The sequence below is a fragment of the Typha angustifolia genome, chromosome 3 (assembly GCF_048772165.1).
Source record: "Typha angustifolia cultivar Huaian chromosome 3, ASM4877216v1, whole genome shotgun sequence".
Classification (NCBI taxonomy): Eukaryota; Viridiplantae; Streptophyta; class Magnoliopsida; order Poales; family Typhaceae; genus Typha; species Typha angustifolia.
In genome coordinates, this window is record NC_133241.1 from 422,903 (window position 1) to 450,356 (window position 27,454).

The 27,454-nt window shown below is 38.2% G+C and overlaps 4 protein-coding genes and 1 long non-coding RNA gene across 6 annotated transcripts; 1 reads left to right on the plus strand and 4 right to left on the minus strand.

Moving 5' to 3' along the window:
* Positions 1 to 983: 983 nt before the first annotated feature.
* On the minus strand, positions 984 to 2,383 carry LOC140758299 (uncharacterized). 2 transcript variants are annotated; one of them, XR_012104082.1, is made up of 3 exons: positions 1,984 to 2,383; positions 1,545 to 1,659; positions 984 to 1,447 (listed from the first exon to the last, which is right to left on the minus strand). It is a non-coding gene; the product is annotated as an uncharacterized lncRNA (long non-coding RNA). The 2 variants fall into 2 exon arrangements; XR_012104081.1 differs by having other exon boundaries at positions 2,072 to 2,382.
* An 831-nt stretch (positions 2,384 to 3,214) lies between these two features.
* On the minus strand, positions 3,215 to 8,932 carry LOC140779801 (aspartokinase 2, chloroplastic-like). Its single transcript, XM_073125080.1, has 14 exons — positions 8,762 to 8,932; positions 8,080 to 8,486; positions 7,910 to 7,992; positions 7,633 to 7,673; positions 6,519 to 6,673; positions 5,836 to 5,985; positions 5,642 to 5,737; positions 5,298 to 5,414; positions 4,818 to 4,937; positions 4,653 to 4,745; positions 4,435 to 4,557; positions 3,852 to 3,968; positions 3,695 to 3,757; positions 3,215 to 3,594 (listed from the first exon to the last, which is right to left on the minus strand). Exons 2-14 carry the CDS (start codon positions 8,473 to 8,475, stop codon positions 3,466 to 3,468), a joined length of 1,683 nt encoding a protein of 560 aa, XP_072981181.1. The 5' UTR covers positions 8,476 to 8,486; positions 8,762 to 8,932; the 3' UTR covers positions 3,215 to 3,465.
* A 488-nt stretch (positions 8,933 to 9,420) lies between these two features.
* Positions 9,421 to 11,026, minus strand: LOC140779809 (momilactone A synthase-like). Its single transcript, XM_073125093.1, has 3 exons — positions 10,867 to 11,026; positions 10,661 to 10,723; positions 9,421 to 10,560 (listed from the first exon to the last, which is right to left on the minus strand). The coding sequence occupies exons 1-3, from the start codon at positions 10,884 to 10,886 to the stop codon at positions 9,756 to 9,758; spliced, it is 888 nt and encodes a 295-aa protein (XP_072981194.1). The 5' UTR covers positions 10,887 to 11,026; the 3' UTR covers positions 9,421 to 9,755.
* Positions 11,027 to 14,618: 3,592 nt separating this feature from the next.
* Positions 14,619 to 22,583, plus strand: LOC140779796 (chaperone protein ClpC1, chloroplastic). Its single transcript, XM_073125068.1, has 10 exons — positions 14,619 to 14,776; positions 15,790 to 16,353; positions 18,536 to 18,651; positions 18,736 to 18,858; positions 18,940 to 19,125; positions 19,376 to 19,591; positions 19,833 to 20,050; positions 20,612 to 20,687; positions 20,766 to 20,855; positions 21,162 to 22,583. Exons 2-10 carry the CDS (start codon positions 15,795 to 15,797, stop codon positions 22,338 to 22,340), a joined length of 2,763 nt encoding a protein of 920 aa, XP_072981169.1. The 5' UTR covers positions 14,619 to 14,776; positions 15,790 to 15,794; the 3' UTR covers positions 22,341 to 22,583.
* Positions 22,584 to 23,870: 1,287 nt separating this feature from the next.
* LOC140779429 (serine carboxypeptidase-like 45) lies at positions 23,871 to 26,562 on the minus strand. The gene is made up of 10 exons (XM_073124493.1): positions 26,158 to 26,562; positions 25,933 to 26,034; positions 25,738 to 25,833; positions 25,506 to 25,598; positions 25,333 to 25,412; positions 24,958 to 25,239; positions 24,750 to 24,874; positions 24,553 to 24,645; positions 24,345 to 24,462; positions 23,871 to 24,258 (listed from the first exon to the last, which is right to left on the minus strand). Exons 1-10 carry the CDS (start codon positions 26,411 to 26,413, stop codon positions 24,109 to 24,111), a joined length of 1,395 nt encoding a protein of 464 aa, XP_072980594.1. The 5' UTR covers positions 26,414 to 26,562; the 3' UTR covers positions 23,871 to 24,108.
* Between the last annotated feature and the right edge of the window lie 892 nt (positions 26,563 to 27,454).

Consider the following 27,454-nt stretch of genomic DNA (forward strand, 5'->3'; position numbering starts at 1 on the left):
ATTATTGTGTTTATGCTTAGAGGACTAGTGGTTTGAATGATGTGAGATTAGTGTAGTAATTTGTAGAATATTCGCGTAACAATGTCTAGTTATACTTATTGGATTGCATATATGCACTCTGGGATATCCTCTCTTGTATGGTAACCTCTTAGGATAATTTTTGTTGAATGTCTGGACCATCTATTTAGTTACTTTTCACTGGACTGTTTATATAAGAACAAAAAATTTCTTCACAAAGTTGTTTCAACATGGTTATTTTTATCTTCTCATTTTTTGAATGATTCAGTGGAAGTAACCTTTATCATACCTAAAGTACAGAAATAACTATTTATCTCAATACTATTTTATTAGTACCTACTCTCTCTACTCACTTTAAATTACTTAATTTATTTTAAAAAATAGGTTACATATCTATCCTGATTATGTTCCCATCAATTATCATTTCTCTTTTAAAAGCCATGATACTGTGTGGAACCCCTAAGTAAATAAAATAAAAATTTAAGGACTGTTAATGTATATATATATAGAAATTTAGGCTATTCCATTTTGTATAATTTATATTGAAAATGGTCCGTAGATTTCTGCATTCAGTCCAGGTTATGACCCCACTCAAAGAGGTGAGTCATCATGATACGTTCTACGAGAGCAATGCTGGAAAGCAAATCTAGCCAAAGTACTGTAGCAGATCTGGAGGGAAGGAAAGGCTGCAGTCTAGGGGTGAAAACCGATCCGATAAGGATCGGATAGTGCTCAATTCATATCCGGATTCATATTTTTAGTTCGGATTCGGATACGGATATTAGACGGATAGTAAAATTTAAAACCGTATCCTAACTAAACGGATACGGATAATTTTTGAATTTTGATCGGATAATTTCCTAATATGTATTAAATTTTAATCGAATTTTAAACGGATACAAATCGGATCATAAATGGATATAAATGAGATCATAAACAAATTATAACCTTTATTTTAGACACAATTAACATAAAAGATTATTTCAATGATAACAAGCGAAAGCTTCAATTACAAAGAGTCAAATCACACTTCCCTTGCACCTAAAATAACAGAGAAAACTTTGACAAGTCAAAGCACACCTCCCTTCAGACTTGATTTCTAAGCTAAAGATACACTCCCTTTTAAACCAATGTAATATTTACTGGACACAGTGATAAGAACAATAAAAAAAATAAATGGTTGTGACAAAAACAACATATATGAATTCTTTAAAAAGACGTAATAGAGAAGAAATCATGCAATTTGCTCTTCTAACATATATATTCTTCATTTCTGCACAGCCTCCAAAGAGAATCTGGAGGCAAAGCAGAAAACACAAACATTGACGATCTTCTAAAGTCAATCCGAAGAGATTTGCTTCGCTAGTTCTTTTAACCCTTGAGGCCAATCTGCCATTTGTAATGGGCGCTACATAGCTGCCATTTTCTCCTAATTTGAAGCCATGTATCAAATGTCAGTTATTGAAATCTCAGGTCTTAAAAGCAGCTGCAGTGAAATAAATGTTCTGCTTAGTCTGTTTGCTTACCCAACTGATGTTATGAAACCAGCAAGTAACATCGCTATGGTGTCGATATAAGACTTATTAGGGTTGTATGGGAGCTTTTCCCTTCCAAATCGTCTTCCCACTATGTCAGCCACACCTGCCAGCACACAAAAAGGTGGAATATTGCTTATATAATTTAAGAATATTTTGTTGTTTGTTTTCATGAATATCTGGTTAGAACTTAAAGGTAATACCCAATAACATCTATAATGTCTGAGCTTAAGAAAGATGCTATTTATCATGACAGAGAAAATTATTTCATATCTTCCAGATGCCATCTCAAGCCTACTTCTCTAAGATCTCTCCTAGAATCTAATTTGATCGAGTCAAATTCAACAATCAACAAGTAATAGTGTAAATCATTGATCCGGTAATAAAGCAGTATATGAGTATATCAGATAACAAGAAATAATTTTCATACCATCTCTAGCACACAGATTGCAGATTGCAACTATTGTAATGGGAGATCGCTAGAAAACAGTAGTAGCCAGCGTAATAGTACAACAGACCCTTGCTCGCAATGGAGTTCCAAGCCAATAGTGCTGCAATGGACCCTTGGTGATGACGAGCTCGAGTAGGGAGGACCGCAGGAAGCGGAGCTTGGTGACGCCAAGCTCGAGGAGGGAGGACCATAGGAGGCAGAGCTTGGTGACGCCGCGACGGAGTGGCGATGACGACGGAAAGGCCGGAGAGGTGATGGCGACGAAGATGGTGATCGGTGATGGCGAGGAGAGATTTTGGGTTGTGGAGGTGGAGGCGGCTACCGATTGGATAAGAGATGGAGAGGGAAGGGTTAGGGTAGATAAGTGGGTTGGGGTTGGGTATTTATATAATCGGTTAAACGGATATCCGTTATCCGTATCCGAAACCGATAACATTAGTTATACCCGTATCCGTATCCGTATCCGAATCCGAATTTTTTCTAATAGACTATCCGTATCCGGATCCGGATCCGGACATTTTATTACACCCCTATCCGTATCCGTATTCGGATCCGGATCGGATAGAATTTTTTTATCCGTATCCGATCCGATCCGGATCGGATAGCGGGTCGGGTCGGACTTAATCCGACCCGTTTTCACCCCTACTGCAACCTATCCTTACAGTCCAGGATAAGAGGCACAATTCCTCTTACTCTAGTTAAAAGTTAACATCCATTCCATTATCGGAATTCTGAAGACCAACTACCTCTTATATATATAGTTACCATTCCTTACGAATAAGGTTATGAGATCCACTCTTAAACTCAAATAATTATTATAAAAAAAGTTATATAGTGGCTTGGTAGCTTACAACTCTGTTTAGTTTGAAGTTTGACGAAACTAACGACTTAAAGTTTAAACTAAACAGTTTATATATTAATTAAAATTTGATGAGATTAAGTATCTTTGTTTTTATGAAAAGTCTATGTCTTAACCTTCGGGCTCTTGGCTTTTGAACGGCAAAAGAAGAAAAAAACTGAAGCACACCAGAAATAAGAAACCATATTCTGCGAACATTCTCCAGAATAAATTGAGGATCTTATCACAACTTTTTTTCTTTTCTCTTGACCTTTTTTGGGATTGTCTCTCTGTAGAGTATATAGGTGGCCCAAGCCAAATCATATTCGTTGACTAGATCTGAACATTCCAGACATTCCCAGTAAGATCATATTGTACATTAGAAATAAGAGCACCAACCCTACCACTCTTTAACAGTGGAGGGAAATGACATAATAATTAGAGACTTTTATAGTTTCTCGTTGTAATATTTGAGCCAGTGCATAAATTATTGGGGCAACAAAAGAAACGTCGACAAAATGACGAGTTAAAAAATAGCAGGAAGATCTCCTAGAGATTTGGAAGACATGGGCCCTGAACTAATCGACTATATCTATTAGGTAGTAGAATTTGGCAGCCTCAATTTATTGTTGAAAATGCTCTACTGCATCAACATCAGTCATTGAGCCATTCTCGGCCTCAAAGAAGGCTGAATGGAGTGCTTGGATACACTGCTTCGCCTCGCTATCATGAACAACTAGGGAAATGTTTACCTGTTGCAGTGTGTATTCCATGGCAGGGTCAGATATGAGATATTCATAGAAATGACACAGGTGAAATCAAGCAGGATGAGAAAATTGCAAGAGAAAAGACCTTCGAAGCCCCTTGCGAGATCATCTGGACATTGACTCCTTTATTCCGCAGAACGCTGAATGCCTAACATCGCATATATACATTATAGAAGCAATGAGTTGATGAAGTATTAGGATGGAGAGGAAAACAGAAACTGAAACTGAGGTGATAGGCATGCCTTTTCTAGTATCAGTGATGATCGTTGCACGTTTCCAATGAGAGAGATTATTGATCTTCGCTGGAGAAGATGAACGAAAGCAATTTTCTCGAGCTCTTCTACCAGATGATCAAGTTCCTGCATAAAATAGTTATTTATAGTATACATTGATCTAGCTGTTATACTACATTCAATCAGAAGTACTGCAAAAATGAGAAAAAAAAAAAACAATGCATTACTCTGTACTGAACATGGTAAAAAGAATCTAGCTAATCTCAGATGCAAGTTGCTGATACCCATTAATGAGCAGACTAAGAAATCTTATGTTGAAAGCATGACGGATAGATTTTTTAAGACTACAAGAAACCAATAAAAAAGACAAAAAAAAAGAATAATATTTCAACTGGCATCTTAGACTTTTAAGTTTCAACACTTATTTTACATGAATAGATCACTGGTCATCATCACCAGCCTCAGTACTGCCTTCAAGAGAGTCATGTTCATGGCCAATGCTATAAGGCATTTGTATTTGTAAATCCGTGAAGAATTAACTAAAGGCATGCAATAGTGCAATAGTTGGATGAAGTATGAATAAGTCACTTACGCTTTCCTGCTGAACTAGTTCTCTGTTCCAAAGTTTTGATGGGTCCAATGTCAGTGAGATACTCACTTCACTTGTTGCTACACAATCGACAGAAATACCCAGGTCTTCAAATATGGAAAAAACCTGGATTAATAATGTCCGACATATTTGCAGCAATGAGAATTGGCCAAATTTTGTTACACCACAGATAATTTATAAAATGGGATTTGAGACTCCACCTTTGCTAAGAAACCATACTGCCCGAGCATCCTAGTGCTCACAATATCCAACATGGTGATATTTGATTTCAAAACAATACTGGTTAGTACAGCCTGTAATAACATGTCAATGGCTAGATTAATTCAACACAATAACCCATGAAAAAGAACAATGGTGCAACAAACCTCACTCATATCTCTTGATCTTGTTATGACGGTACCTGGAGCTTGAGGGTTGTATGAGTTCTTGACCCTCACAGGTATATCACTTTCTCTGGCAGGCCTCATCGACTGGGGATGTAGAACCTGCAATTAGAGATTTAGAGAATGAATTTGAAATAATGCTGAAAGAAGCTAAATTCTCCAGTAAAAAGTGAAAGCATATTCAGATTCTCAAATTTGTTTGGGACTTGCTGATGCATAACTAGACATGACTATGATATCTTTAATTTCACATGTGGCATGGATATACAAAATATGTTCCCTCAAAACACTGAAATATCTGAAAGTACAAAAAATTCTTCCTTGGATGTCATTTCCTAAGGAATCAAGCAATCTGCAAATAAAATGCCTTTCATGTGATCGAAACATGAGTAGTGATGCTAAAATCAAAGATCGTTGGAAACCAGAAGAAATTAACAACTGTTATAGTAGCGATAAACCTACTTGTGCACCAAAATATGCTAATTCAGCTGCCTCTTCAAATGTCAAATGTGGTACAGGCTTTGCCTTTGAATGAATATTAGGATCACATGTCAGAACACCATCAACATCCTTCCATACCTGTTAAAAAGGTTCTTTAATTAATATGACAACACAAGGGATGTAAAATTTCCAGAATCATATAGTAAGCAACCAAGAAGGATCTATTTTCCTTCTACAGATGATCCAGGCATAATCAACCAAGATATAACTTTCAATGTGTTTTGAATCTCGATTTGACATAATGAGCACAAGATGAGCATTATCGGGCTGGCAAAAACAAATACACTTTAAAACTTGAATAAGACCTGTATCTCTCGTAAACCTAAAGCTTTGCCAATTGTGGTAGCTGTCAAGTCACTACCACCCCTACCTAAAGTCGTCACCGCACAGGATCTCCAACCCTGTTGTAAAGTCAGAAGATATATGATCAATGAAGTATTACTCTCATGTACAAATCTCTCTAGAAAATAGATGTGGTTCTAGCTTGGAAGAAAAATACCTTTCCAAGAAAACCAGTAATGACAGGGACTGCAGGATCATTTAGCCAGTCTTCATGCAACCTCTTTGCTATAGCAGGGTAAGTAGCTTCCAAGATGTCCGCATTTGTGAAGTCGTCTGTGGTTATGAAGCCAATATCAAATGCATCATACTGCAAAATATTTCGTTGCAATCAGTTAGCCATAATTCAAACCAAAATTTAGTACAAGGCATATTTGTAAGAAGTAAGAACAATGTTAACAGAGAGCAAACGTGAATAGATAGGTGATCATGGAAGATACTTGAACGACTTAGAATCCACAGAGATTTTCCTGATGTATCAATGTTAACTACAGATTACGTCCCTTTGTCCCCACAAAAGATTGAGAGGCAGCACAAAAGCAAAAAATCCACAGTTAACCAAACAAACTGAGTGGGCAACTATAAAGCAGAAATAGTTAAATTACTCCAGCAGATTTCGAATTAGGCATTGGATCTGATGTTTCATTTTAGTACATTATCATGTGTTTGGGTACTTTTTAAAATCAATATTTACCATAAAATATATAAATGTTGACACGGCTCAGATATATCTAATTATGCAACTGATAAGTCCAATGAGCAGAAAAGATGCAAGTTATCCCACAATTGTACTTTAATATACAACTTCCACTAGATTAAGATTAAATTTGGTTGATGACTTACCTGGCGTGCTTTGATACCAATTTTGCTCAAGTATGCAGCAAAAATTCTTGTCGACATGCATTCTCCGAATGAAACCAAATAATCTCTAGTACGAAGAGTCAACTCTTTCATCATTGCAATGCCCTTTAAAAGTTGCTCCAGGTCGTCTAATAATGCTGTCAAATTTCAACAGGAATACAGATGTGAAGAAATTAATCTAAAGGCATATGTCATAGTACAAATTGTGAAAACACAAGGTTGGCGAACTTGTCAATGAAATTCGGAGATATAAACTTCCTAAAATGCAGAAGGATTACAGAAGCAGCAAGTTTTACCATACTAAGGGTCATTTCTGTGTAATTAAAGCTTAAGATCAACAAAGGATAGGGTCAAGTCCCAGAAGTCATGACAGAGTATATTAATCTAACAAGATCAGATCGACCCAAATACTTGTGCTAACCTATTTTCAGCCCAAAATGCTTAGTTGTTATCACATGACAGTCTATGACCCTAACCAGCCGATATGTTGAATGGGTCACATATGAGTCAGGCAAAATATAGCTTCAAGTGTGGTTCATGGTTCAGGTCTAGCTAGGTCAGCTAGACATAGTGGAGGTTGACTGGCCATAACATGATACAATGCAACTCTTATGATAATCAATTCAAAAATATAAAAGAAGATAACGAACCTTCAAGAGTATACTAGCTACTAGAAAACATACTCTAGGTAAAGGTAATTAGAGCCAAAAGGAATATATTACGAAACATCACAGATAAAGAACGAAACAAGTGGGAAGGCTTAGTTTAGTGGCAAAAGATGAGTATATTCTGAGGTTTAAACAAGAGTGCAGAATGGCAAAAGCAGATAAGTGGACAAACAATTTTCTGAAAGGAAAAAAAAATATGACGGAATTATTACATGTAAGTGAATCCAACAATCTTTTTGTAATTGCAAGAATGAAAAAACTGAAAAAGGTGATCTCCTTAGTAACTTGCTTTATTTTCAATGATCAGGTGAGGGGTCCATGATTCAATAATATCATGAAAATATTTGATTCCTAAAGCTCTAATATATTGTACACGTAATGTTGTGGGATATCTTAAAACTTTCATCAATGAATAGGCGATTACTCACCAGAAATAATTGACCTATCAATTCCAAGTTCCTCAACAGTCCTGCACAGAGCAAGAGAATCCAAGTCGCATAAAAGAACAACTCCATGACTATCAAAGCAACAAAACAATAAAAGCGCATCCTAGTGCAAGAGGCTCCTGCCTATGCGAGTCTGGAGAGGTTGTTTCCAGAGCTTGAATTCATGATCTCTTAGATGTAAAGAGCAAGTATTACCATAACATTAACCGACGTCCTAGCAAACCAATGTAAAAAATGAAAATCGTATACAATGGCATACCTAATATGCAATTCTCTAATAAAGTTTAACTCTGTAATTGCAGCTACACATGACACGCCACAGCTGACTGCTTTTTCCCCAGCCTAATTTAGGCATCAAGAAACAATTCACCTGAGAAATCTAACCAAATAAGCGAGTACTGTAAGTTAAGATCATAAATTTCATATTACCAGCAAAAGCTTATTCGTAGTCTTCCCCATGGCAGAGAGAACAATTATTGGCCTTTCCTGTGGAAAGCTTAGAATGAGGTTGGCGACCTCCTTCATCCTGTCAGCAGATGCTACCGACGACCCGCCGAACTTCATCACGACAGTCATCTGTTCCGCTGCTGTATCTTGTCTTACATCCTCATCCTTCTTTTTGACATCAGCAACAGCTAATCCCTTGCAATTTACCTCGAATCCTCTGCTCTTTCCACACTTATCTTCCCTGCTCCTTAAAAATTTGGCTGGTGACAATAATCCAATTCTATTCCGCAACCTCGGATGAGAAGCAAGAGAACAAACGGACTCCTTTCTGAGTAATGCACAGTGGGATTGGACACCAAAATGGAGCGCAATAGCCATCTTCTCGAGATCTGTCGTCAAGATTGACATTTTTACCAAACATCTATGAGAAAGCTCGCACCTTGTTGGAATCTAAGCTAGTGAAAGCCACCCAATCATATATAATTGGCTCTTTACCATCTTTGAGAGATCAATGCACAGAGATGGCAAGAGAAACAAAAAACTGCCAATAAATTTACAAAGAAAAACCGCATCGCGAACCTACCAAAACCCTATATACTACCTACTACACCAGCAAATCAAGAATCCTAACTCGTTCGAGAGCGAGTAATCAACGAATTAGTACCTGGAGCTGGGAGATTTCTACCAGAGCTACACAGAGAAAGGAGAACCAGGGGGTTTTCCTTCTCCCTTCTTCTCCGACTCGAGCCGACAGAGAGAGAGAGAGAGAGAGAGAGAGAGAGAGAGGAACTAAAAGAGATCTCAAATGACCGCGGCGACGGCGTTGGAATGGAGGAACGAGAGAGAGAAATAGAGGGTTTAAATAGCTACGGAGAAGAGAGAGAGAGAGAGAAAAGAGAGAAAGGGGACCCCACTTTACTCTCCCGCCCGAATCTTTCATCAGAACGGATGGATGGGATTCTAAGCTCGAATCTTAACGCGCAGTAGATTTGACAAATGATTTGACTTTTGACTATAGGCCACGTCACCTCGACTCAAAAGGCCAAGCGCCTTTAAATTTTATGCATGCCATCGTAGCACTCATTGCACGTTTCCAACGCTTCGTAGCATAACTAATATCCCGATCATTATCCTTATTTCAAAAAACATTAAAATAAAAATTATGACAATTAATTTCTCAATTATTCTATTGGACTATTAACCATGTGAAACACATAATTTGAATATAAAAGCATGTTAGTCAAATGCTATGGATCAGATTCAAAATTTAGCCTTGGATTCTATCAATACTATCATTTAGCTAAGAGAGAGTACAGGCATAACTTATTATTTAAGAACACTTTAGGTGAATTTAATATTCTCAAAATAGTGCATATATGAATGCTACTAATCCATGGAGAACATTCTATGTTCTGGCTGGATGCTAGTAGGCAATTTAGTGCAAAAGTACAATTATTCTTGCAGCCATCCTATCTGATCGTTTACACTTCCATCATTTTCAGATGATAGCCATTAGATTGGCAAACATGTCACATGTCACGTAGATGTTATCCATTAATGCACATAATTCCGTCGTCCTTAAGTTCCACCTTAGAAGTAAAAATAAAATAATAATAATAATAATGACTTTAAATTCACCGAAGAGAATAACAAAGGCATCAATGCATGAGCTCCGGCATGGGCAAGTTCAACTGCTTGAAGGTTGTGAACCCGCCGTCGACCACCATATTATGGCCGGTGACGAACTTGGCGTCGTCGGAGGCTAGATAGACGGCGGCCTTCGCGACGTCGACGGCCTCGCATTTCGCACCCTTGAACTCCCCTAGACTGCTGACTATATCTAGTATTTGCTCCTCTCCACCGCCCCTGTATATCTTCGAAAATTGTTCCAGAACTAACGGCGTCGGTATTACAAACGGCGAGATGCAATTAACCCTGACCCCCGTCCGGCCTAGCTCACCGGCGGCGGCCTTGACGATTCCGGCGACAGTAAACTTGGAAATGGTATACGGGTACGACCCGAGCCCACCCATTAGCCCGCATATGCTCGCGGTGCATAATATCGAGCCCGAGCCCATTGGGCCCATCACGCGGGCCGCGTGCTTGATTCCGGCAAGGGTTCCCCTGACGTTAACGCTCATTACTTGGTCGAACTGGGCCAGGTCGAGCTGGGCCATTTCCGGCGCCGTCATCGGGCCGGTGATGCCGGCGTTGTTGTACATTATGTTAAGCCGGCCGTGCTCGGCGACGGCGAAGTCGACGGCGTCGGCCACCTGGCGCTCGTCGGCGACGTCGCACTCGATGAATTGGGCTTTCGGGCCGAGTTCTTGGGCCGAGTTGAGTCCCGATTGGTGGTTGACGTCGGCTAGGATGACCGTTGCGCCCTCCTGGATGAATTCTCGGGCCGTCGCCTTTCCGATCCCACTCGCGCCACCGGTTATCAAGGCAACCTTCCCTTCCAGCCTGCCATCAAGATTCGCGAAAATAGCGCGATGCCTTCAGATTCGTGCAAAGGGAGAAAAGAGAAAATTAGAGCTGAAAAAGGTTTGACTGACGCGTGTACCTTCCTCTTGAAGACGCCGCCGCCATCGAGGAGAAACCGGCTCTCCCGGTCACCGTTGCCCTCCTGCCCAAATCCCATCGGTGTCACCAAAAAAACGAAAAAAAAAAAAGATCCGATATAGTTCGCCAAAATTTCCGAAATTCCACTCATCCCATAACCGCGGACAAGAGCTCGAGATGGGAAACGTCCGGGTAAAAATATCATACCTTCCGATGAGGCGAAGCATCGCACCGGGGGTGGCGAGGCGGAGAGGCGGAGCACCGGACACCAGCGGCGGAGGACAAGATCCCGTTCTCTCTCTCTCTCTCTCTCTCTCTCTCTAATCCCTCACTTGGTCGGCAAAAGTCTTACCGTTTGTTTGCATTGCTGAGGGTGGTGGGAGGCATAACGCTTAAATAGGCCGAAGAAACGCTCGAATCCCCATGCAACTACTCTTCTTCTTCTTTTTTTTACTTTTTCCTTTATTTTATATCAAAGTTTATAATCTAATAATATTATCGTAAATATTTTATTTATGTCACTTTATATTTTATATTTGAGACTAATGTTCTCAATTTATTATCACTGTGTAATTTTCTTTATATATACGATTATATGTATTTAAAAATAATTGTAGAATTTTCTTAGATATGTAAAATAAATATTCGAGAGGGGGTAATTTGGACAAAAAACTCGTCCGAGAGCCGGTTGACGAGACTACTTTGGACAATGAAACAGGAGCGAAAAGCTTACAGTTGCCTCCCTTCTCCTCCAAGTGGGCGCTCCAAGTCGTGGCACTGATAAACAAACCACAGGCGTAAGATTCTTACGACGCGAAGGACAAGTCTTGTCCAATGGACAGTGGAGCTGATCACGTGAAGGTACCGTATCGAAGGAGTTCGCTCTCTTTTTTACTGGGGATTACTTCACACGCAAGAAGGTGTACGCAGCCATGGAGTTGTCCCGTCGAGTACGACTTGACATCTTTGAGGGTCTTAATTGCAAAAAATAAAATAAAGTTTTACGTTGGCTGACGTGTAATTTTTTATTTTTATTTTTATTTTATATATTTTTCATCGCAGCTGCTGCCTATTTGACGAAAACGGATGCATCCACGTGGGGGATGTGGCAGTGGCCAAATCGATCGCCATCACCTTCATTGCCTCCATGGACCAACAACGCCAACTATCCCATTAAATACATTAATTCTATATAACTTTTTTTTCATTTTACACCCTGAATTTGAACTATTCTTAATTTAACTCGCATAAAAAATATAAATTTTGTTATATATATATATATGTAAGACATGATAATAATGTTAGTTGCCAGCAATTGACTTATTAGTCACACTATAGGCCAAATGGAACACCCTTTTGCCATGGTAGCAAATATTGGCTTATTTGGTGTCCAGTAACAAGGGCCATGTTCCTCTCCAAATCAACGAGTTTAGGTAGGACCCTTTTATACAATATGTAGTTGATTTTGGACCTATGTGCCTTTTTGCCAACTATATAATTTGATACTAAAGTTACGCACTTAGACAAAGTTAGGGACATGGACATATAAAAAAAAAAACGGTAGGTTGCTGTGCATTGCCCCAACATTGACAAGTTATAGAATTTTTCGTATGGTTTCTACCTTAGGGTTCTATATGCAAGATTTCTCATGTGTTAGGGAATTTTACTAGAAACACCCTGCATTTTGCCTGCCTGTGTTGTTATTAACTCCTATTATACGGGTATTTTGTAATTTTAAATAAATTTATAAATCAAAACCTATATTTTATTTATTTTATAATTCGCACTTCGTTTTTATAACCGACTATTCTTTTTTTCTTTATAATTCTCGTTTAACACTCTAACACTATTTTGACTAACTAATATCGACTAAATTACTGAAATATTTTTAACATTATTTTTCCCCCTCTCTGCTTCTTTTCTAATGAAGGCACGAATAATTTAAGTATATATAAATTATTTTATATATTATAACATAATATTTTGTTGTCAGTAATATTTAAATTAACGGAATGTGTTAAATAAGAATTATAAAGAAAATAGGAATTTTATGTTATGAAAATCTCGAAACGAGATATAAGTAGCAAAATAGATAAAATATTAGTTGTGATTTGTAAAATTCTCAAAATAATACCACAAAAGCCTATTTTATTTCTCTCACTTTTGTTCAAACTGGATCCAGACATCGCGGGTGTTGACAATAATAAAAGAAAATAGATGGTGTTTTTAGTAAATTCTTGTTTTTAATATTAGGGAGAGGAAGTGGGGTGTGGGAGACAACATTGAGACAGGCATGGGTGTCCCCCAGCTGGACTCTCTTGTTGTTTAGATAGACTCAGGTCCAGCTTAGCTTAGAGATGGATTACAGGGTGTGCTTTTGTTTAATAGTGCACCTTTCTCGGTTTCCCTAATCATCGGACTGTCCATCAATGATTGGGACGATCGCCAGACGTCCGATCGCGATCCTACGGTCACTGCTGCCATTAGAGCAACGTATTATTTATTAGAGAAGATGAATCTACTATTAGGTGGTTTTTGATCAGCAAAATGGACCATTTTAAATTAGTCAATATAAATGTGATGCAATTTTTCTTTTAATATTTTAAATTTAAAATTCTTCAAACTGTGTAAGTCTTTATTCAACCGTCTCAAATAAATTTAAAAGACTATTTTGATCCAGATCTCATGCATGAACTGGGCCTGAATTGGGCTAACAAAGTTGAAATTTGGGCCGGCTAAATTTTTCTTTTTTTTTTTAATAATCCTTTAGTCACAATTCAATAAGTGTAACTAATTTAATAGAAAAAAAACAAAAAATGTCCTTAAAAAAGAGAAATATATGAAAACTATTATAAGGTATTTTTATCTGTTTTATAATCTAAATATTTAAATTTTAATTATTAATTAACTCTAAGAAGTATCCGTATAAAAAATATATGTATGCAAAATTGGTGTGTTTCAAGGAATATACATACAAATGTTAATATTAGAAGGGTTTACATATAAACAAGAGATTTTCAAAGGGTGTATATGGAAAAAAAAACCTTTTATTTATAATTTATAGCAGGCCATAGCCCATCCCAAGCCCGTTTTGTAACCGGCCCAACTCGACCCAAAAGTCTATTGGATTGGCTCAGAGTCAAGCCATGTCTAAGCCTGACCTTACTCGACTAGAGCCTATAGTCCGGTCCATTAAGGCCCATAAAGAAGGACATGTCTTTTGAGCTATGTCCCTCTACAACTAGTTTGACCCATATCTTTTAAATTTAAATTCCTTAAACCATATTTAATTGCTTATATTTCTTAAATACTAAATATATGTTTCTATTATTGTGTTCATTAAAAAGCATTGCGGAGGACCACAAAATTTGATTATGACTAACTTGGCCAACATTGAAAATAATTATGGAAGCAAGAACATTTAGAAAATTTTGAATCGTATACACATTTTTTTTTCAAGCATTTGAAAAATATTCTACCATATAAAAATATTATTTTTAAACATTTACATTTGAAAAATATTCTACTCACAATTGGCATGGACTGGACGGGGTTAGAAAACTTAAACCTGACTTGAGCCTGGACCCGATCCAATACTAGTCTAATCTCTAGGAATGGACTACACAAGATCTTGTCCAAGCTCGAACCTAATTTAATTTTGTCCGGACCAGACCTAACCCGCTCCATGAGTCCCTGAGTATGAAAATGATACCAAAAAAATCTAGTTACAAAATTCTTAAAAATAGGGTGTGATTAAACTTTTGTAAGGTGTAGATGAGTTAGAGTAGTTAGTTTGACAAGTTGTACAATTTTCAGATAATAGAAGAATTAGGAGGACAAATTATACCCTCATCTTCTTCAAAGGTGTGATATAACACAGGCTAGTAGTTCAAGGGTACGATGGTAATTTAATAAGAAGAAGAAGAAGAAGGAAAACGTGTGGCTTCACTCGCTGTAGCGTAGCTCAGGCGGCTCATCAAACTAAGAGACAAAGAGGAAGCCGAACTTATCTTTCCCTCTTTATCTCCCCCATTTCCTCTTCCTCCTCCCTTTGCTTCCTCCTCCTCCTCCTCCTCTTTCTCTCCTCTTCTAGGGTTTCGCCTTCATCAACTAAGCGGTAAGCGGTTCCTCGCTGTGCTTTTGAATCCTCTCGAAGCCACCTCTCTCTCTCTCTCTCTCTCTCTCTCTCTCTCTCTCTCTCTCTCTCTCTTTATCTTCTTGCGCTGTTTGGTCTAGGGGTCGCGCTTCTTCTTTACTTACCTCGCCGATAAGGATTGGATAGGATTTGGATTGATCAGCTCGTTTCGGTTTACTTTCGTTTAAAAAAAGTTCCTTTCTTGCTTCTATTAGTTACGGGTCGGGAGTTGCTTCGATTTATTGTTATTTTCCTTGGTGGTATGGATTTGAATTTCTTATCCGTAGTATCGTAAATCATGATAGGTATTATAGGCGCAGAATGGTTGACTTTTAATAACTTGTTCTCCTTATATATTTTCTTGATATCCGATAGCTAGATTGTGTATGCTTGTTTGTACAAAATGATATCTTTATTGCTGATGCTAATGTTTGTTAGTGTAAATCCCCGAAATGGTTGTAGTAACTTTAAAAATACCACGTTCTTAATGGGCGCAGCACGCGTGGTCCTCTTAATGGCCGCAGCAACCTCTTAACAAATGTTTTGTCTATCATTTCTTTTCTCTGACCGTGGTAGTATGTTCGAAAGGAAAAACGAAACAAGAAAAGAATTTGGTGCATTACATTTTGTAGTGCAGGTTTCTAGAGCCACTGATGTCGTGTTTAGGACAATCTGCTTCACTTTGAACTTTTCTGCATATTTCTTTGTTTCTCTTACTTGAGTTCACCGAGAAAATTTGTCTAGTTCTTTGTTAGATTTAGTGTACTGTAGTGAATTTGATTCATCATGGTTCCTTTTGGTTTTGGTTGGCCGGCTTCACATGTGTCCATTATCAATCTTAATGATAATCTTGATTTTTAGGATCTGTGCTTTCCTAGTATCAATTTCTTGTCTTAAAATTTGAGGAAGTCCTCTACCTATCTACCGAGTACTCTTTTTCTGTCTACCTGTTATGGGCCATTGTTGTAATCTTGTAGAACTGTTTTCATTTGCAGAAGTTATGGCCGGGGCTTTGATCCAGTCAGCAGTTCTTCCTGCTCTAAGTAGAAGACACAGTCAGACTCGCAGATCTGGGAAGGCCAGAAGGGCAGCCAAAATGATGTGCAATTTGCAAGTGGGCCCTGTTAGTTTCCAAGGATTTTCAGGCTTGCGATTAGCAAATAATTTGGATTTCTCATCTCGATCTAGGCAGGATTTTCGCTCTATGGTAGCAAGTCAAGTTTTTGCAACCAAGGGAAAGGCTAGCCGGGGAGTTGCTGTAGCTATGTTTGAGCGCTTCACGGAGAAAGCTATTAAAGTTATTATGCTAGCACAAGAAGAAGCAAGGAGGCTAGGCCACAATTTTGTTGGAACTGAACAAATATTGTTGGGTCTTATTGGTGAAGGAACTGGAATTGCTGCAAAAGTGTTGAAATCAATGGGCATTAATCTTAAAGACGCACGTGTGGAAGTTGAGAAGATTATTGGGAGGGGCAGTGGATTTGTTGCTGTTGAAATACCATTCACACCACGTGCCAAACGTGTTTTGGAACTCTCATTAGAGGAAGCCCGTCAACTAGGTATCATTATTTAGGCTGCTGTCTTATGCAAGAGCATTAATACTTGCTTCTAATAATTGTTGTGCTTTCTCTATGTAGACATACCACTATTCTGATTTAGCTTTAGTTTGATGCTACTTTAGCCAGATTGCAAGCCATTGAATGAATACTTCTGATCCTAGCTCTTAGTCCATGTCCAGCTAGTTTTATTGTCTCTCAATCTTTCCCTTATTTTGTCCTGAAAGTTAATCTGGCTAACCTGTGAAGGAATATTTTCATGAAAAATGTTCTATAATGAGTTTCTATGATTAGTGCTTCTTATGAACATTATCGTAGTTTTCTATAAGCTTCAATAGCCTGATTTCAGAAGCAAATGGATGAATGATCACCGGCTGTTGGGTGCTATAATTACATGAGACATAAATTAACATGAATGAAATAGTTTATTTTATTGATTGGCATTGTTTTGTCCAATGGTGCCAAAGATTCTCAATATATGCAGTATTTGTCATGTGATTTTTTTATTACTTTTACTATTTTTGGTTGCGTCATGGCACCAAAGCTTTTTCCCTACCATCATGCTGTGCAAGTTGTGTAGATGAACATTCTCATCTGTACCTTCCTTACCTTTTTTTCGAAAGTCATAAAACCTTAATGTGCTATGCACAATAGATCCTGAATTTAATTTCAGTTTACTACTATTTAGCTAGGTTAAAAACTTAAGTTGTGGATCTGGATTGAGCGATGGTGAAGACGATGGTGAGAGGCGAAACTATTAGGAGGCGTGCCGTGCAGCACCCCTTGTGCCACGTGCCAGTAGGCCGTCGGCGCAACAAGTGTCGACCGGCATGGCCATCCATGAAAAGAATATTTTTCTTAAAAGATTGAAAGTTAGGTTCAAGTCATGTAATCTTTTATAATACACATGATGTGATCTTCACAAAGAGTATCACAATCTCAATTATTTTAGAAAGCGAGGGTAAGGGATCTCTTTTCTTAGTATAGTTATAGGAGGAAATGCTGCCTATGAGTTCGTAAAGAATCCGAGGTGGTAAAGATTGGTCTCTCTGACGGCAGTCCTTATCTGCTTTACCAGCTTCTGGTTTTAGACTCCAAAAGGAGACTGTCAAGGACAAGACTAGTGACAAATCACGGGTTAAGCAGAAAATTCTACTCTAATACGAGATCTGGCAAGAAAAAATGGCAAGATAAATAGAAAACGACAACCCTTGCTCGAAAGACCGAAGTGGCAGTGAGGGACTTATACTTCTCCTGGGGCTATCTACTCCAACTGGATGGCCAATGGCTGGAAATGGGTAGTAGGGAATATGAGAATCCCGTATCCCGTTCATCGTCTTTCTCCTTCCTAGGTTCCCGTGGTTCCTATGCCCTTATGCGAGGACGGTAGGTGGTGCTTTAGAGATGGGAGGAAGGCTTTCGGCTGAAAATCTAACTAGGAAGGGCTAGACTAATTGACTGAGCAAGACTCCATCCAACTATTCTGCATCCATAACGCAAATTCACCGAGTAGAAGTCTTTTTAGTTGTCTCCTGCTGTGCCCCTTGGACCTTGGATTGGAGGAGACATATCCTACTGAACCTGCAGTGCTTCCTCAATAAGGGAATGATGTCTAACAATGGTTGGTAAAGTACATTCTCATAAGGACAACCCCATTTTTTATGCTAGCATTCCAGATAACTGTTATGTTTCTCTATTTCCTAGATTGATCCTTGCTGTTGGATTGCAGGAGCCCGAGCTTCAAGTAAAGGGTAAATTAGCTTACTTGTCAACTGCCGACCCTATAGTATTTATTTATGCACATTTTGAGTCCTCTAGCTGATATGTTTGGGAAAAGTTTAAATGATGATGAGTAGTACCCTCATGTAGTTGAGGAGCCAAATATATGTGCTTATTAAAATGTTGCTAGTTATACTATCTTTGGATGTTTTAGGTTCAAGGGATCAGTTACATGGAAGCACCACCAAACTCAATGCTATTCTCTGTTATTATAGTGCTTATTAAAAATTAAAATGTTATTGGCCATACTGTCTCTGAATGTTTTAAGTTCAAGGGATCATTTATATCGAAGCACCACCAAACTCAATGCTATTCTCTATTATTATAGTTCTTTCCAAGTAGAATAGTATTTTTCGAAAAAGAAAATCACTATCTTCTATATGTAAAATTTCTTTTCCATATCCAGGTCATAACTATATAGGGTCTGAGCATTTGCTTCTGGGATTGCTTCGTGAGGGTGAAGGTGTTGCTGCTCGTGTACTTGAGAGTCTAGGTGCTGACCCAAGCAACATCAGAACACAGGCAAGTCTCCACAGTGCACGTTGATTTATTTATCGTAGTTGTGGGCGAAGATTAAGTTTACATGAGATCTTTCTTTGTAAGTAGGTTATACGAATGGTTGGCGAAAGCACAGAAGCTGTTGGTGCGGGAGTTGGAGGAGGAAGCACTGGCCAGAAGATGCCAACGCTAGAGGAGTATGGAACTAATTTGACAAAGTTAGCTGAGGAGGTATCTTCTCACTTTTGCTTATAAGTGATGCTTGTTAGTGAGTTAAACTTGAATAAGTTATTTCATTGTGTTGTTTTACAGGGTAAGCTGGATCCAGTTGTTGGCAGACAGGATCAGATAGAGCGTGTCACTCAGATCTTGGGAAGGCGGACAAAGAATAATCCTTGCCTTATTGGTGAGCCTGGAGTTGGGAAGACTGCTATTGCAGAAGGACTTGCACAACGCATAGCAAATGGTGATGTTCCAGAAACAATTGAAGGAAAGAAGGTCAGCTTACACTATTACTTGATGTCTATTATGAACGTTAATCATACTTCGTTATTCTTTGGGTCTATCATGTGTGTTAATATGCTATTAAATCTCCTCTCCACAATAGTTATGCACTGACTTGTATTCTATTTTATTTCTGGTTACTTTAATCTGCAAGTATGCTGTTTTTGTTTTTTTGACTACCGTGCCTAACACTTGCCAAGATTGTTAATTTGTGCTGAATCTCTCTTGATGTTTTTCCAATCAGGTTATTACCCTTGATATGGGACTCCTTGTTGCTGGTACGAAGTATCGTGGAGAGTTTGAGGAAAGATTGAAGAAACTTATGGAGGAAATTAAACAGAGTGATGAGATTATCCTCTTCATCGATGAAGTCCACACATTAATTGGAGCAGGAGCAGCAGAGGGTGCAATAGATGCTGCTAATATCTTAAAACCAGCTCTTGCTAGAGGTGAATTACAGGTATTAATCTGTTCCTCATATAGTTACATGCGAACTGATTTTGGTTTCTTTTTCTCTCTCTCTCTACTCTCTTCACAGTCTCAACTCTCGAGTTGTCTTCAAAGTTTTAAACATTGCTTCATAACCTAGACAACCTCTTTCCTGGACTTATAAAAAATTCCTTGTATTCTCTTATTGATACTTCATAAGTACCAAAAATGCTAATGTCTAGTGTACTAACTACTAACATTATTGTGTTCAGTGTATTGGGGCCACAACACTGGATGAGTACAGGAAACACATTGAGAAAGATCCAGCTTTGGAAAGACGATTTCAACCAGTGAAAGTACCAGAGCCAACTGTTGATGAAACAATACAGATTCTGCAGGGACTCCGTGAGAGATATGAGATTCACCATAAACTTCGTTACACGGATGATGCTTTAGTTGCTGCTGCACATTTGTCACATCAATATATCAGGTTTGCAACACAAGACAATAACTCCTGTGCTTAATATGCAGTACTATAACCAACAAGCTTCATCTGTGCTTGATGTTTTCTATGCATGGTATGTGCCTATATGATTATCAGCATAAGCTTTGGTCATGCACAAACCAACACCCTGAGATTACTTCTGTCACTACCTCTGTCACTACCACTTCTGCTTTCAGGCAAGCATCACCAATTGCCAACATTCCACCATAAACAAATTCTCTATTTGTCCTCTTCATTTTAATGTCATATCTCTAAGCTTAGTTGAACAAATCCTTGTAATGAAGCCAGTGAATTTCTTTCTTGTGGAGATCACATTTGCCATATATCTATATAAGTATTCTGGTTATTTTGTTCATCCTGAATATACTAATTCAGAAGGAAAAAAACAACATATCATGATTAGTCATTATGAGGTTGAAAGACCATACATCCAAAAGGGTATATTTAACCGAAAATTGCCAATTGGCAAATTTGTACATTTGCAGTAGTCCATTTCTTTTCTTTCCCACTGTGAGTTTGTCTCTTATTTATTTCATTTGCCTGCAGTGACCGCTTCCTCCCTGATAAAGCGATTGACTTGATTGATGAAGCTGGTTCTCGTGTCAGGCTTCAGCATGCACAGGTACATTACTTTTCACTCCCGCCCAACTGGCATATTTCATTTGCTTAATTGTGGTTAAGCAAGACATGTTTTTGACAGCTTCCTGAGGAGGCCAGAGAGCTAGACAAGGAGCTTAGGCAGATCACCAAGGAGAAAAATGAGGCAGTACGTGGTCAAGATTTTGAGAAGGTATTCTCATATCTTATCTTTGATAAACAATCAATTCTTATATTTAATTGGTGCCTTGAAAATGTAAAGTAGAAATCAATTCTATATTTAATTGCATCAGAAAATAGCCTTATGGTGTAAATATTATTCTTGCTAAGGAGCAACTATATGCTACATTAGCTTTTCTTTTCTTCTCGTAAAATATTAATATGTCACCATTTAACATTTTTTTTGGTGTTATATCTCAATGATTTGTCATGTAATTCACAATGGCACAAACTTACTCTCACAATCTATTAGTACTTATAATTTTTTACTTCTGTAAAGGCCGGGGAGTTGCGAGATCGAGAAATGGAGTTGAAGGCCCAGATCACAGCCCTGATTGATAAGGGCAAAGAGATGAGCAAAGCAGAGAGTGAGTCAGGTGATTCTGGCCCAGTTGTCACAGAAGCAGACATTCAACACATAGTGTCTTCTTGGACTGGAATCCCGGTGGAGAAAGTCTCAAGTGATGAGTCAGACCGCCTCCTGAAGATGGAGGATACTCTTCACAATCGCATTATTGGCCAGGATGAAGCTGTCAAAGCGATAAGCCGTGCCATCCGCCGTGCCCGTGTTGGCCTAAAGAATCCCAACCGGCCGATAGCCAGCTTCATCTTTTCTGGTCCAACTGGTGTTGGAAAATCAGAATTGGCAAAAGCATTAGCTACCTACTATTTTGGGTCAGAGGAAGCCATGATCCGGCTTGACATGAGTGAATTCATGGAGAGACACACAGTTTCCAAGCTAATTGGCTCACCACCTGGTTATGTCGGCTATACTGAGGGAGGTCAGCTAACTGAAGCAGTTCGCCGTCGCCCCTACACCGTTGTCCTATTTGATGAAATTGAGAAGGCCCACCCAGATGTCTTCAATATGATGCTTCAAATATTAGAAGATGGGAGATTAACAGACAGCAAAGGACGGACAGTAGATTTCAAAAACACACTCTTGATCATGACATCTAATGTTGGAAGTAGCGTGATTGAGAAGGGAGGGCGCAGAATAGGGTTCGATCTTGACTATGACGAGAAGGACAGCAGTTACAACCGAATCAAGAGCCTGGTCACAGAGGAGTTAAAGCAATACTTCAGGCCTGAATTCTTGAACAGATTAGACGAAATGATTGTGTTCCGTCAGCTGACAAAGCTAGAGGTTAAAGAGATCGCTGATATAATGCTGAAGGAAGTTTTTGATAGACTGAAGGAAAAGGAGATAGATCTTCAAGTAACAGAGAGATTTAGAGATAGAGTTGTTGATGAAGGTTACAACCCAAGTTATGGAGCCAGGCCCCTCCGGAGAGCTATCATGCGGCTTCTAGAAGACAGCTTAGCTGAGAAAATGCTTGCAGGTGAGGTGAAAGAGGGAGATTCCGCAATTGTCGATGTGGATTCAGAAGGTAACGTAATTGTCCTCAATGGTGGAAGCGGTGTTCCCGAGGCACTATCCCCAGCTATTCCTGTATGATGAATGGCGCCCTTAAGTATTTTAGGGCTATTGTTCTTGCTAGAGAGTCTTCCTAGAAGGTATCAGGACACAACGCAAAGCCTTACATCCTATCTTTACTTGTCTGTTCGGATTTGTGAACAATAATAGGTAGTTTTGAAATTAAGATGCCAAATTTGTTTTATTCCTCCCAGCCAATTCAACTATCATTTGTCAGTGTAACACTTCTTCCTGCTTCTATACAAAAATATGAACTTGCACTTTCTTGTGGGCTGAGTAGACCATATATTGACACAAATTGTACTGCAGAAGAGAGTTGTTCAAGATTTCGACGTACCTTTTTGCTCTTTTCATTCAGCATGAAAAATCGTGCATTGGATATTTACCAACCAAACTGATAAACTTTGAACAAGGTAGTCTGGAAATGGGCCTCTTTTGTGGCTCTGGTGTTGATCATTGGATGCAAAATCTGTTGATTAAAGTAATATGCAGGCTTTAGTGCTTCCAACTGTTTCTGCAATTGCTTTACACCTGAATCGTTGTTCTCTGCTATTTAATTCTAGTCTCTTATATCTTGTTCGAAAAGATTAAAATTAACAAGTTATCCATCTCTTTTGTGGAGAAAGAAATAAGTTTTTTCCTCTTAAACTATACCAAGTGATTTTGTCCGGTCAAAGCACTATCCTTCTATAGACTTTGTGATGATTTGTGGTGGATTTTTTTATTTATCGGATAGGATTAACTCAATTATCTCATCTATATAACAAAAGGGCTTATGATGGATTAAAAAAAAATAAAGAACTATTATCAGATCCGACAATGACCTTTACCTTTTCCCTTAAAAAAAATGATGGCCTTTACCTTTGCCCTATAAAAAAGATGGCCCAGTACTTGCCGATAAATGCACTTTGTTTTAGTGTATGATTAGTATAAATTCGTCCCAGTATTTTGTCAGAAATTTAATCTATGACGAGTAGTCATTACAGTCTTAACACAGGGGAAAACTTACACACTGATCCATGATATGCACATCCGAGGTTAGATGTCTCTGAGATTACCTCTAATCTTAAAAACATTATAGCTTTCTCCTTCTTAAAGCTCTTAGTTGAAATAAATAAATTATAAATTAGTGTGTTATTATGCCTTTAAGCACTTTTGCTGTTGTCAAGATAGTGATTAATAGAATTATTTCATGATTAGTTAGTAATAAATGGATGAGCACAATGAATAAGTTAACGAAGTCATCTTGCAAGCATTGTTTTAGGAGTACTCTTAATTCAATTGCCTAATTCACCATCATTTTAATCCTAACTTGTTTTTGTTTCATCTTTATGTATAGTTTTCCATCTTATTTGGTACTTCTGAGATAGACTATCATGAGGAAGTACAAAATATTCCAAGGAATGCTAAAACCTTTTACCAGGCTTTGGTCAAAAGCTGTATACACTTGAAATTACTTTGCTATGTAGTACATTAGTTCCTCTGCAGCATTCATCATTTACTTATTATCCAAGCTCATGTGTTAGATCTCTTTAAATTGTGTGGAAATGATGAACAGAAATGGAATGTTCTTTACCTCTGATTGAAGAAATGAACACACTTTCTTTGTTTCCTCAAAAGACATATTGACATGCAGTAGAAGTTGGTAGCTGATTGAAGAACACACATTCTAGTGCTCTTTACACACACCGGCAAAATAAAAACTCAAAAGGTGAATGCTGATCTCTCCTTTGCCTACATACACAGACGCGACGCAAAACAACCGCTCACCGGAAAAAGGTTGATGTTTTCAGAATGTCTCCGGTAGCGGTCTGCCTGTGAGGAAAGCTCTGAACAGCACAAGAGACCTCTCAGGCTGTGAGAATGGAGCTTCATGAGAAGCTCCCCTAATGGTGGCAAAGGAGAGGATATCCCCGTACACCTGAGTCCAGCCACCAACCTGCACACACACCATTCAGAAATTTGACCATTAACCTAATTGAGTAGAGAATAAGAGGTGGCTACAAATGTTGGATTTGATTCTACCTGCTTCCCTTCAAACCAAACTCTGTAAGGAACTGTAGTTCTAAGCCCTAATCCTCTCGCCAAATTCTGTACAAGCTTTCGGCTTCCCGTTAACGGAATAACGGAATCCTGATCACCACTACAATGAAAGAAACAACAATGGTATAAGATCACTTCCATTTGATCTTGTTCATATGCTTCTAGTTAACAACTTCCAGTATGGATTTACCTGTAAACCAACACTGCAATGCCGGACTTAACAAGCGATCCAACTGTTGTAATTGTAGGGATTTGCACATCTAGTAGCTCATATTCAAGAACACTGAAACGAACCAAAAACATTATGAATTCGATAATTCTTGCATGTATGTGGAATTTGAAGACTACCAACTAATAGTGAACTAAAAAAAAAAGGAGCATTAGCACCTGCTGCAAACTGCCCATTTCGTCACTCCGGTGAGACGAGCATGTAGGGCTTCTCGAACATCTCGCCGGTTAAGGTAATTCACAGTTTCATCTTCAACGCATACATCTATATGTTCACCAACTTGCTGCACCAATTAGGCAAAATGAGGTGAACTCTGAGAATGTAATAAAGCTTGGTATTATGTGATCGTTAAGGTATGAAGCTTACTTTTGGAGTAAGAACCATGGATTGCGAAAGAACTGATGAGATACATACATCAAGGGTGACATCATATTTATCAACAAATCTACTGGTTTCTCTTGTCACTTGGCTCATCACTCTTGCACAAATTGGGCTAAGTGAGCCACCATAGTACTCGCTTACATAGCGCGAATAGTTGCAGGCTGAGGTAAAGATCTTATAAGTTGAATCTGATATCAATCCATGGGACCAGAAGAACTCAGCTCTTGAGTTGAAATCAGTGTAGAACTCAAGAACTGGATTACCCAACTGTTACAAAACATAAGGCTAGTCATATTTATATAGAAAAGAAAAATGAACTAATTGCCTGACATACTGTTTTTTGTTTTCTTGATTACTTACTGCAATTCCTTTGAGATTGAAAAGCTTTTGGTTTTTATTGAATTCAACCATGAGCTCTGCCAGTTGTGGAACATAATGACCTAATCCCCCCACCCCCAAAAAAATAACTCTGTTACACGCCAAAGCCAATGGCAACAAATAGAAATAGAACAATAAGAGCATTAGTGCTCTACCTGCATAGCTTTCTCCAGTTATGTAGAGATCTCTGTCCTTGTACTGTGGGAACTTCTCAAACCAATGTTGCAAGAACACTAGATTGTCGCTAGCTTCAAAATCCAACAAAATTCACAGTTTTAAGATGCAAGCTATTCCATACATAAAAGATCTCTTCAAATCAATTGATGTATACATGATCCAACTTAAGAAAGAGAGAAGAGGTTTCTTTTTTTCTTTCTTTTTTTGTACCTGTCGTCTTGTCATCCACACCCTCATAGTAGGAAGGATCAGAGGAATAGGAGAATCCAACTCCTGCTGGGGTCTCCAAATACAACATGTTGGCTTCTACAGGCACCCAAAACAAAATTGTTTTGAATCAAGAATGTACCCAAGAAATTGGAAAATTAGTAGAAAAAAAAACCCATTAAATTTCTTGTTTGATACCTTTGTTCCAACTATACTCATTTCTGATTAGGCCTTGCCCACTTGGTCTGAAAGGTCCATTCTCAGAGAATGCTCCAACTCCCAGAGAAGAACACCCAGGCCCTATAAAAAAAAAAAGTAGAACTTATTAAGAGCAGTAATTACCAGTGTAGAAGAGAGAAGGATATGAACCTAACTTCCCAAGCGACCAAATTGATGAAGAGAGAAAGGTGGGAACTTGGTTACCTCCATTTAACCAGAGCACCAGAGGCTTTGTGGATGGATCTATCTCAGCTTCCACAAAGTAGTAGAAGAGAGCCCTCTGTTTCAAATCATCCACTGCAATGTACCCTGAGAACTGCTGGAAATTGACCTGGGGTTGGCCAGGGAGCTTTGTGATCTTATCTGGGTGGGAAAGCAAGGATTCAAGCTCTCTGGAGGAGCACAACTGGAAGAGTGCTGCAGCTACTACCACCATGGCTTTCCATGCCATAGTATGCATGTTTCAAGAGAGACAGAGAGCGAGTGAGAGAGAGAGAGATGTGAAGTTTGATGGTAAGAAGTGACCCAGAAGGGTATTAATAGTGGCAGATTGGCCAATTAAGCTATAAAGATTACAAGTCAGAGACTAATCTTAGAAACTAATTTTTTTCTTACATATTCAAGTTGGACAATTAAACTAACTTCTTTATAAAAATTAGTCAATAATATTTAGGAAGAAATAGAACCTATAACTTTATTATGAGCTGTTAAAATAAATAATAAACCACTTAACTACAGTGATGAACTATAGCATCAAAAGACAGATCTTATACATAGCTCAGTTATATGAGCATTATATTATTTATTTAATGTATAAAAAAAAAAAAAAAATATATATATATAGTCAGTTTTTAAGATTATAGAAAGTTTAAAGCTTTTTAGGGTCACATCATCTGCTTAAACTTTTCCCCCTCACAGACAAGATGCTGCATTTGGTTTCTTGATGAGAGTGAAAGGGGGAAAAAACTCTAAACTCAAAATAAACAAGAAACTGGTGCTTGATCTGTTTTTTTCTTGTAAGAAGCTTGCCAAAAACCTGAAGCTCTTGTCAGGAATAACTCATGTCACTTTACATGGGTCTTGTCTTCCACCCAAAATTATTATATTCACAAGGCCAGTGACTGGAGTGACTTGATGGTTGATAACAGTGTTTAAGTACTAACCCTCATTTTATTGTTATTGATCTCATTTTAAGGATAGGGGGAATTATGAGTTATACAAATACCAAGATATTCCTCCAATTTATGTCCAATTTCCAAAGAAAAGGCATGATTACACTTCCTATCTTTTGAAGAGTTCTTTTCCCCCTTCAGCACCTACATATTTGCTCATTAACACATGATTTTCAAATTAAGAACTATACCCTTGTCAATTATATATGCATAGTTTTGATTTATTAGATACTTAATTGTCTAACTTATATATTAAAATAAATAATTACATTGTTTACAAAGGAAAGTTGAATATTAGCAGAATGAAGAGGTTTATTAAAAAAAGAATT